Here is an 11,815-nt window from a genome sequence, read left to right on the forward strand (position 1 = left end):
AAAATTCCAGAGGATATTTGGATGAGAAATTCAGAAGCATCCCCAGCATTTGTTGATTTCTGAAACCAAGAGTTCAACTTTGAGTATGCAGTTAAAAAAAAAATACCCTAATTTGTGATCTGAGCAATCAGTTTGGCTTGAAATTTCATTGTTAGGAAAAAATAATAATGCATGCACCACAAGTGCAGGCACACACATGCGACCTCTCACAAAAGCCAAATTGGCTGTTACAAAAAAAAAAAATTAACTCTAAGTCTGACTATTTGAAAAACACAAAACAAAACCCTTGCATCATGAACAGCAGACCAATGAACCGATTTAAAAGTTAACCTAACAAGGCAATCAATGTAAAAATATTGGCATGTGCCTTCCAGTTTGGTCTGCTGGTGCAGGTGACCTACAATAACCAATCATGCAGAGGGGGAAAGTCACCAGTATATAGCAGCCTGGTGGATTTTAAAATCCCAGCCTTTGCCTAGGCAATGTTTTGCCATTCCCCACCAACACTGAGAGAGCATGCATAGATCAGAAAAAAGTCGTGAATGTATAATTTGTGGGGGGGGGGGGTTTAAAAAAAAAGATCCAAGTGTTTGCCAATGCTGATCATAAATTGCCAGATCATTTCTAATTGAAGCTGAAGAGACTTTGCCCACAAGGGGGTGGGGTGGGAAGCAAAAGCCCTCTTCTGTGCCAACATCATCTACAATGGAACCAACACCAGAAGCAAAGCATGCAGTCACTTAGGGTCGGAAATCTCTTTAGAGGTGCCGTTGAAGCTGTTATGTACTGAAGTTCTCACCCTGGGCCAGCAGGGGGATACTGTAGATAGTTATGCAAATGAAGGATCGAAAGTGACGTTCCGTGATTGGATAGTTTGTATGCAAATGAAGGATCAAAAGTGACGTTCAGTGATTGGATAGCTTTAGAAAATGGCAACAGTTACATTGTTCTGGAGCTCTATATAAGCAGGCTGACTGAGCCCCTCAGCCAGTTCTGTTCCAGCTTACAAATAAAGAGCTGCCTTGGAAGAATCACTGTGTCGTCTGCTTTGTTTACCCACAACTTAACAGAAGCCATGTGCAATCTGAAAGGTGCCCTCCTCACAAGCACTTGCACTATTCCAGTGGATCTCAGGGCACAACTTTCCACACCGCCAACTATTATGCCACTGAAGTGATTATGTCTGTTTCTGGAGGTTCTCAATTGCCAGTGTGTTTTGGACGCAATCCCAAAATAGAAGGTGACAACAAGGACCAGTGCAGCCTGTGATGCTCTCCAGGCTGTCTGAGCTCACTTTTCACTTGCCCTTCTAATATACATGTGGGCCATTAAAAAGCCAATACTGCAATCTTTTTCTTTTGTTCCCCCCTGCTATCCTTAGGGAAGGAAATAAATCAAAAGCCTTTATGTTTGTAGTCTTAGACACCAACATTTCCCTTGTCCATGCCTAGGGAACGAGAGGTTTAGTCCTTCAATTACTGTAGATACTATCACTTGAGAGCCCAGTTCTTTCATCTTTCTCATTTGAACAACACGGCTCTCATTTAGAAGTTTTTTTAAGCCAATATGTGACACAGAAAAGTTGCTGTGACTGAGGATACTTTGGGAATACAACTCAGTGATTCGTATAATTTGAAGCAGCTATCTGAGACGCTCAACAAGACAGGCACTGCCAGGATGAACTCAATTTTGTAACAGAAAGAGGCAGCACACACGGCTGCTTCATTTGGAAAAGGTTAAAATAAACTTATCCAAACAAAACGGAGAGGTTTTATGGAATGAAATAACTGAATGGGTGGATGGGGGTGTTTCAAACCTCCATTGATAGTCTGTTTCGATACAAGACAGTGGAATCCACCAGGCTGGAAACGTGCCAGTCGTTTAATGAAAAGTCAGACAGTTTGGCACAGACATTACACATTGTGCCATGGATAAAATTACTGCCCTCTCTAGTGTTTCCTCAATAAATCAATAGGAGGGGAGGTAAAGAGGACGACACGCCAAACAGGACAGGAAATGCTGACAGTGAAATACGAGAAAACTGATAAAAACTGCTACTTGGAGATCATAAGGCAAGGAATCTCAGCTGCAAAAGAACGGTCCGCTGCAACTAATATTTCACTAAGATTTTAAAAGATCTGGAAGAGCACCAGCGAAGAAGAGAGGCAATTTCAGGCAGAGAGAGATAATTTATATAGAGCACTGCAAAAAATACCATAGCAGTTTGCAACAAAAATTATCCAACGGCAGCAAACTCTGCCTGCAAATAAACCCACCCATCTGTGAAAGCCTGTAAAAATAAAAGTTTTCAGCATCAGACATAATGCATACAATGTTGGAGCCTGTCTAACTGCAGCGGGCAGCATGATCCACTGAGCAGGGAGCACTTCAGTGAAGGGCCTAGTCCAAATCACTACAGAATGAATCTCTGGTATAAGTGGCGCAGCAAAGACAGTCCCCATAGACAACTACAGTGGACAGGTAGATACATAGGGATATCCTGGTCCCCAGTTTTTTAGGGCTTTATATGCTTAACAGAAAAACCTTAAATCTGGCTGGCTGGCATATTGGGAACTGGCAATAGTTCCCTCAGCACCAGCCCTATATACTGACAGAAGGCAAAGCTGGCCACAAATTGGCTAAAAAAAGGAAAGGACCCCTGACAGTTAAGTCCAGCCATGAACAACTCTGGGGTTGCAGTGCTCATCTCACTTTACAGGCCGAGGAGCTGGCATTTCTCTGCAGAGAGTTTTTCCAGCTCATGTGGCCAGCATGACTAAGCCGCTTCTGGCAAAATCAGAGCAGCACACTGTTTACCTTCCTGCCAGAGTGGTACCTATTTATCTACTTGCACTTTTTGGCGTGCTTTTGAACTGCTAGGTTGGCAGGAGCAGGGACCGAGCAACGGGAGCTCACCCCATCGTGGGGATTCGAACCGCCGACCTTCTGATCGGCAAGCCCAAGAGGCTGTGGTTTAGACCACAGCGCCACCCGCCTCCCTCACAAATTGGATACAGCCCCAATAAGTGAGGTCACCAGAATAAGTTTCTATGTCCCAGTGGTGAGGGACTGATGAGCTTCCCTCCCACCAGCAGATGGGAGAGCAATCAAACCTTCCTGGATGAAATTGCTAGGGTAGTGTGGTGATTATGAACCTGGGGCTGAAATCACTTGATTTAGTTAATGTACCCAATTCAGTTAATGCATATTATTACTGCTCACAAGTTATGCTTCCCCACTTTAAATGTCACTACACTCCTTCCAGTTAGTTTAGATACAACATTGTTATTTATCAGAAATATTTATGAACTCTAAGCTTCGTAATACCACCACAGAGGTATACAAAAAACAAAACAAAAAAGTTTTAAGCAAGTAAAAACAGGTAAAACAGTTCTCGAAGGATATCAGTTACCACAAATAAACTCCTCCTTCTGGAAATGTCTGGGAAAACAAAACAAAAAAACCTTTTCCTGCATCTGACAAAATATATAGAATGCGGGAGCCTGTTTAATCTCAGTCACAGGCATCTCAAGGTACAAATGGGGAAGTCAAACCCTGGAGAATTCTTGTACTGAGCTCAATTGTCTGACTTGGTTCCCCCTTTAAAATATGGCTACAATTCTAAACATTTAACAAGAATGCTATTCCCCACGCCGTCCCCCAAATACCACTTGCTTAGGCTATAGGAAATCACCATCTTTCCTTTCTGCAAATCATGGGGCAGGGGGGAGAGAACTCAGCAGACATCTGGACACTGAAATGAAATATAGGGGCCGCAAGGGAAATTTAGGGCTCTGGCCAGATGAAGACTCCTGGGCATCTCCTTAGTTTGCTTACTCACTTGCCTAGAAAATGACAAGCAGCTGGTTGAGGGGCATATGAGCTACAGCTGTAGTGCTGTTTGCAAAATGATACAAGACTTAGCTTTTCAACTCCATGGTAATTAGAACTTCTAATTTCCTAAACCACTTTGGAAAATCGGATCCCATGTTCATAATTACACAGTTGAGAAGGACAAAAGCATTCTGATGTAAGGGACTAAAAGCATCTGGAGGTGTTCATTCCTACACATCCTGCAATTATTGTTGGTTTTTCACCTGATCTTTTATCTTCAAAGGGACACTGCTCTGCTTTTTACTTATTAAACACGCCGTGCCCCTGCAGGCTCAGGGTGAGTAAAACTAATTGGCAGGTTTAGGAAAGTCCACAGCAGACCAAATCTGTATCTAGATCCTTGCTAGGCATGGATGAGTCCACCAACGTCAGTTTCTCTTACGTTTCTCGTTGCTCCAGTCTTACCTTCAACCTGTCTTGTCTTCTGCCCTCTTGTGTGGGTGAAAACTGTAACTAAAACACTTGGCTACTGCAGTGTGATAAACAAGGGGCAGGGCTGTGGTAAAGATGTGCCAACTTCAAGGCCTTTGAATTTGGGCTTAATTCTTGGAATTATTCTGCAGAAACAGAAATGACCTGCAGAAATATTACACAGGGGGCAACTATTTTTTGTGCATGACTGCTGGCATTTGGGTCCTTTTGGACTGACAAGAGGGCAGAATGGGGGTGTAACTGGGGGGGGGCAGAACGGGGGGGGGTATAAGGAGGGGAGGGCAGATTTATGTGTGGTCTGCTGACATGCACTGAGGCCAGGAACGGAACCCCACGCAAAATGGTCACCACCTGTATATACCAGAACTCACGACCCTCTTCACTGTAAACTGACCCATGCATTGGGATATAACTTCATCAATTCTCCCATAGCCAGCTTGGACAGGCGTTCCTATCACCGAGCTATTCAACTATGCCATCTCAGCTTTCAGAGGGGCAATATTATCAGATCCCTAAGTATAGCCTAACACTTAGTACACATAGGAATAACCTTAATACTCCACTTTATCTGTATTGCTCGTTATATTCTGATGCAACAAAACTCATATTGGGACTAGCAGAATATTGAGGGGGGATGTCTCATTTCCCCCCTTCTCTGAAAACAAAAATAATAACAATAAATGGTTAAATGTAAGGAGTACTGGGCTGTAGAGAGGACCTACAGGGAAGAGCCTTACTACAAGAAGCGGGGCAACAACAACAACAAAAAATATCAATTTCCAATTCAAATCCAAGATGGTATTTGGCATGCAAAACCGAGCCTCTGTACCCACTCCTTTGAATTGCCAGTAAGTATGGCACATAAGGCCATACAGTCTAACTTGAAATCAGTGATGTCGAAGAAGCAGCTAACAAATAAATACCTTCAAAATTCTCATATATTTGGAAATATGCATAAATAGGTTTGCTATTGACAAAGATTTCAATTAACATAGGATATTGTTACTAAAACCACAGGACTTGGTACATTGCACAGTGCGCTTGGTACACTTTAAGACCTCCACAGATGTTCAGTCAAACGTGCAATGTTAGGATGGCACTGACTCGACCATAATAATAATAATAATAATAATAATAATTTATTATTTGTACCCCGTCCATCTGGCTGGGCTTCCCCAGCCACTCTGGGCGGCTTCCAAAAAAATATTAAAATCCTCTAATACATCAAACATTAAAAGCTTCCCTAAATAGGGCTGCCTTCAGATGTCTTCTAAAAGTCTGATAGTTGTTGTTCTCTTTGACATCTGGTGGGAGGGCGTTCCACAGGGAGGGCGCCACTACCGAGAAGGTCCTCTGCCTGGTTCCCTGTAACTTGGCTTCTCGCAGTGAGGGAACCGCCAGAAGGCCCTCGGCACTGGATCTCAGTGTCCGGGCAGAACGATGGGGGTGGAGATGCTCCTTTAGGTATACTGGGCCGAGGCCATTTAGGGCTTTAAAGGTCAGCACCAACACTTTGAATTGTGCTCGGAAACGTGCTGGGAGCCAATGTAGGTCTTTTAAGACCGGTGTTATGTGGTCTCGGCGGCCGCTCCCAGTCACCAGTCTAGCTGCCGCGTTCTGGATTAGTTGTAGTTTCCGGGTCACCTTCAAAGGTAGCCCCACGTAGAGAGCACTGCAGTAGACCAAGTGGGAGATAACCAGAGCATGCACCACTCTGGCAAGACAGTCCGCAGGCAGATAGGATCTCAGCCTGCGTACCAGATGGAGCTGGTAAACAGCTGCCCTGGACACAGAATTGACCTGTGCCTCCATGGACAGCTGCGAGTCCAAAATGACTCCCAGGCTGCGCACCTGGTCGTTCAGGGGCACAGTTACCCCATTCAGGACCAACCCTGCATCTGTTTGCTCAGCATCAAAATTGCACAGAGACCTGCCAATTTTGCGGTATACAGACACTTCAAACTAGGGCTTCATGGGCTGTACGCCTACTGGTCTCATCTGTGACACTCAGTGTACAGGCACTGGGTGGACCTGATAGTAGTAGCCCAGGAAGGGGACAGGGCAAGCCTTCAGAACCCTAATATTCACTCTGTGTGTGTGTGTGTGTGTTTCAGTACAGAAGAAAATGGCATAGATGGCAACAGACCATTAAACACTTGAATATATTCTCTAAAAAAAACTTTAACGTAAAAGCTGAAACTTTCAGGATGCTGAATTATGTACCAAATATAGAATTATGCACTTGTGTGATGCATTTACAAAGCTCCAGAATACATTTGAAACTAGCTCTGAGAGTGCAAGTGAACTTTAGAGTTGTTTTACTCCAGGCTTCCTCAACCTCAGCCCTCCAGATGTTTTTTGAGACTACAATTCCCAGCATCCCTGACCACTGGTCCTGCTAGCTAGGGATCATGGGAGTTGTAGGCCAAAAACATCTGGATAGCCGAAGTTGAGGAAGCCTGTTTTACTCCCAACAGCAGCAGCCCCTGCCCCATGGCAAACTAAGCTGGAAACTGAGAGTAGATTCAAGAACTGTTTGTGATATGGTACCCAGGGTTAGCGGTTGAATGAAGGTCCCACGAGCCATGAGGCCAAGCAGGTCTTTGAAACCTTGCCAGACTTAAATATTTAGGATTCTGCAGGTGACTTGGAAGCATTTTCCAAAGTTTGAAAATCAACTCAGAATCTCTGAAGTCATCATTGCCTGCAGGTGCCTCAACTGGTCCAGCAGTGGTTCATGCAGGCTACCATTCTCTTTAATACAGCAGCCAGGCTGATGCTCACAGGGATAACCTAAAGCTGGCAGCATGTGCTTCCCTGAGATTTATCTATCAAGACCAATAGTTGCAGGTGAACCTATCCTATCCATTCTGCAAGACACTCTAGTTGGCAGAGTTACCTATCAACCAAAAATAAAGTTCAGCCTGGCTAGTAGCAAATATTTTGTGCTGCGTTAAGAGCCAGAAGTCTGATAAAATGAACAACAGTTCTTGAGTAAAGCTCTTTTGTGAAAAGCAGCGTTTCCCCTGAGCCCCACTAAGGCACAAGACTAGTGAGATAGCTTCATTGTGCTCTATTTCACCCACTGCTGAATGAGAAACTGAATTGTGTTCTTACTTTGCATCCTGCCAGCACAGGTGCTGCTGAAGATCAAAAGGAAAACAGTGTGATGTCAGCAGAACAATGGGAATTTCCTTCACACCCACTTACCTGCTGGTATTCCCCTACCCTGATCTGCCAGATCTTCAAACAGGAAACAGAATTTTTTGAAATCTGAAGTTGGCAACTTTATCCCCCAATATCCGTAACAAATATAAGGTGAATTCCAGAATACACGCTCATAGCAAAAAAATTATTTGCAAGGCTCAGAGGGGCTTAAGTAACAAGGCAAAGACAGTCCTAAGGCTGGGGAAATAGGAGAAAGGGATTCATCTCTTCTGTGGACAAGAAGAAGAAGAGGAAGACTCAATCCGCTTTGCTTACCAGTCCATCACAATTACTGATGGCCACTGCGGCACCTGGCATGCCCGAGACTCCTCCTGTAAAAGCACAGTCCTGTTGCAGCGGTTCCCGAAAGACTTCCCGGAAGTCCTCTTGCCACTCAGTCAATGCGCCAGGTGACACCAGCCGCCGGTTGGGCTTCAGGCGAAGATGCAGCTCCTTTCCAAAAACAGTAACATTGAAGTAGTGCAAGCGATTCCCAGGCACGCCTTGGTTCAGAAAGGAGGTGCTGCGGGCAACCCTGCGCCGGCCTGGGTGAGGTGGAGGAGCGGGAGGGTGGGTGGCTTTGCCCCTCCTTGCTGCCACCGAGCCAGACACCACGTGCGAGAGGAACCGTCCCTGGCAATCTGCACTGAAGGGCACAATCACACCATATTCACTTAGCTTTCCAGACAGGAGCAGCTCTAGTGGAAATAAATACAGATAGACATACTTCAATACATTCAAAGCAGAGCGGGGCGGGGAAACCCCTTTTTCGTAAGCGTGTGTCTGAAAAGCCTTTGCTCCTCTCAAGATACGCACACCTGCGGCTCCAGCCTCACGGGGCTTAGTCCTGCAGTTAGCCATTCATTGGCCCATGGCAAGTCACACTACTTTCCAAGTGAGCCACCTGAAGGAACTATCACACAAGGCATCCAGTAACAGCACAAAGGCAGAGCTGTATGAAGTCTGGACAAATGTATACATAAAAATTCAACAACCAAAACAGACGAATTCTGGCACCCGAATAAATTAATGCACATAAGACACACTTGCAAAACCCATTTCATTGTTTTAAATTTATTCTGCAATTTCAAGTGTTTTGCATAACTTATGCTGGTTTTGCTAACCATGTGGGTGGATCAAGGAACTATGAGGGCACTGAAGTCTTCTCCTGCCCAGTTCCACCACCACCACAACACCAGACACAAGTTCCAGGAGCCATACTTTTTAAAAATCTAAACTTACAAGTGTGTTTTCACCAATCCAAAGAGTTAGAAATTTGTTTATAACACACACACACAAAGGGGCTGTAGCCAACGAAGTTTGACTCAAGAGTAGCCCCCCTGAAATTCAGGGGCCAACGTTTGTCACGTCCGTTAATTTCAGTGTGTCTACTCAAAGTTTGACTACACTCCCCTATAAGAAACTTGTTTTATAAATTAAAGCTGAGAATCTCAGGAAATTCAGGTCTGTTCCTCATAAGTGCTTTATGCACTCTCCCCCGTGCTCATGTGGAACTGCGGAACACAAACAGAATAGACACATTTGCTGAGGGCTACATATCTGGGTGGGCTACTACATAATTGTGTTGGCCTGCAAAGGTTTGTAGAGACACTTTACTTTTTACCTCGATCCATCCTTCACCCAGTTTTTTTATAGTGGTTCTTAAATTTAACTACAAACCTTCAAACTTTTGTTTCAGAGTAAGCCAAAAGAATGATGGCTGCAAACATTGATATTTCTGGAGAGGGGCAGTTCTGTTAAGTGAGAAGCTATTGCTCTTCTTCCTCCACCTGCAAAACCTTTATGATTTCCCCCTCATAAACTGTAGCTCACAAAGCGTCAACTGGGCATGTTCAACACAGCAGAAGAAATTCACACTGACACGCCCTTATGCTTCTTGCATGCCCAGCTAACACCAAGCATCCAAAGTATTCATTGTGCAGTTTCCATGTCACACTGTTCCTCTAAAGTAGAGAATCCCGCTGAACTTAAAAAAAAAAGTGTGTCAGCATTGTAACATACTTTGGCAAGGCTTGCAAAAGAATCCCATGTGTTAGCACTGTATTCCAATTCCTCAACAGAGCTTAAACAGCACTGTTTTAGCTACTGCATCAATTGTCAAAACGAAGCTTTTAAAAAATGCACTATGGGGGTGATCAGCATTGCCATCTTAAAAAAACAAGAATCTTTGAAGTTATGCACTCCTATTCCTGCGAACTGTTTTGCCTTACTGACTGCCCATCTCTGCACCCTTCAAATGCAGCAAAGGTTTTAAAATGGAACCTGTTTAAAAATACTTGGGCAGCAAGGTAAATGGAAAGAACTCTCAGCCTACCCATCAAATGTCATCAGTCCAGCTGAAATCCATTAACCTGCCTTTGGAGGAAACATGCTTAGGATCAGAGGTATAAAGCTAATTTGGAAAACCTGACTCATAGAGCCAAAACACAGTGATAAGTTTAATTCTGTGTTTAGGGCTTGCCATTTGTTTCAGGGCTCCATCCCAACTTAATAAGGAACAGGGGTGGGGACTGTGAGTTTTTAATTGGAGTTCTCCCTGTCCTGAAAAGAAAACATGTCGCTGGTAATATGGGAAATGCTGGATCTCCCCTTCCATTTTTTAAAAAATTGTTTTTATTAAAGAGTTTGGGGGTTGTTGGTTTTGTTTTGTTTTAAGAAACAAAATCTTTAAAAGCCAGGAGTGGGGAAATCAGAGGCACCTGAAAATGGCTCCCCAAATCTGCCTTTCTTATCCTGTCCTAAGCAGGATTAGCCGATAGAGATCTCGAATGTCTAAGAGTCAACATCAAAGAGTAGTTTTTGTTTGGATCCCCCCCCCCGCCCCCGGCCGACCTCTAAGGTACAGTCAGGGGCAGGGTACAGGGCAACGGGTGCCTGGAAATGTGAAACCTGGGTGTTTCGCAGCATTTGGCGCAACACTTTGGTACTTGATCAGATGGACGACAGATGACCGGCCAAAAACAAAACAAAACGCCGAACTGCACTTCCGCGCGATAACCAAAAAAGCATTTCCATCTCTCTCGGGCCACTGGGTCAGGCTGGCGAGAAGACGCATTTGCATTCATTCCTGGTCGCCGTTTCACGCGGCAGCAAGAACCACCAGTGGAACTTGCTTGCCGGTGAGGATACAGAGACTGGGGGGGGGGGGCGGATTCCTCCCACGTTTTGCTAGTTAGAAAGCCCTGAATTCTGCGAGCCTTGCTCTCCGGGAGCGGGCAGCGCTGCTGGATCGTGGACCGAGAGCGCGCCTCCCGGACCCTGCCTCCTGCCCACCCAGGAAGCCCGCAGGCAGCGGGACGCGAGCAAGGCGCCCAGAGAGCTGCAAAGGCGCGCGAGGCGGGGCGGGCAGGTTGACCCGCTTCCCTCCCTCCCCCCCCCCCGCCTCTCTCCTTTGATTGCTCGCGCCCTTCCCCGCGCCGCGCGCTCCTTCCTACCTTGGGCTCTCGCTCCCCTGCCCGCGGCGAGCCAGCAGCTGAGCGGCACCAAGCAAGACAGCATCGCATAGAGAGGCGGGTAATCCATTTGCGGACGCTCGCCCGGCGCGCCACCCGGGGACTCCAGCGCCCGGCCAGCCCCACACAGCCGGGAGGTGGTGAGGAGAACGAGGAGGACGGAAAGTTGCTCCTTCAGGTCGCCTGAGGGGCTGCTGTCGGGGAAGCCGCGCGCTCCCAGCCTGGCGCGCTCTCCCTTCTCCTACCTGCCTGCCGCCGCCGCCGCCTCCTGCTGGCCCGAGCAGGGCGCTCTGTCAGCGGGCGAGGGCAGGCGCCGCTCCTCCTCCTCCTCCAGCCGGCCCCGTCTCCGCGCTGCGCCCGGCCCGGGACGAGTGCCCTCCATGCACTGCGACGGGGCAAGGCGCGCAGCGAGCGGCCGGCGGAGCGGAGGAGGCGCTTCCCGCTCTCGAGGCGGCTGCCAGCTGAGGAGAGCCGAGCCCGCGGGGGGGCGGGGAGGGCCGTGACGACGGCGACGCCTCTGAGTGACAGGCGGGCCGCCGGCTGGAATGGGATACAAAGGGGAGGGGGCTGCACACAGCCCTCTCGCCGGAGAGAGAGAGAGAGAGGACTTTCCATTGCACGTGGCGCTTCCAGCGCTGCGCCACTTGCCATTGGCCGGCCCCGGAGCCAAGCCCCGCCCCCCACTTTCGGCGAGGGTCGTCCCACCCCCGCCTCAAGGGCTTTTGCCCATGGCACCCGAGAGAGGCGCAGCAAGCGCGCACGTCGCCACGCAGCCTGGGCGCGAGACGCGCTTGCCCGTCTCCTGGCAG

General features: G+C 47.1%; 1 protein-coding gene across 3 annotated transcripts in view; it reads right to left on the bottom strand.

Annotated features, from left to right (window-relative positions):
- ADAMTS14 (ADAM metallopeptidase with thrombospondin type 1 motif 14) overlaps positions 1–11,188 on the bottom strand; it is a 78,904-nt gene extending 67,716 nt beyond the window's left edge. For all 3 annotated transcript variants that reach the window (XM_053388518.1, XM_053388517.1, XM_053388519.1), the window contains exons 1-2: positions 10,989–11,188; positions 7,810–8,231 (exon numbers count right to left, since the gene is read on the bottom strand). In XM_053388518.1, coding sequence (XP_053244493.1) covers positions 7,810–8,231; positions 10,989–11,076 — 510 coding nt within the window. In that variant the 5' untranslated portion in view covers positions 11,077–11,188. The remainder of the gene's footprint in view (positions 1–7,809; positions 8,232–10,988) is intronic.
- Between the last annotated feature and the right edge of the window lie 627 nt (positions 11,189–11,815).

This window comes from Podarcis raffonei, chromosome 5 (genome assembly GCF_027172205.1).
Source record: "Podarcis raffonei isolate rPodRaf1 chromosome 5, rPodRaf1.pri, whole genome shotgun sequence".
Classification (NCBI taxonomy): domain Eukaryota; kingdom Metazoa; phylum Chordata; class Lepidosauria; order Squamata; family Lacertidae; genus Podarcis; species Podarcis raffonei.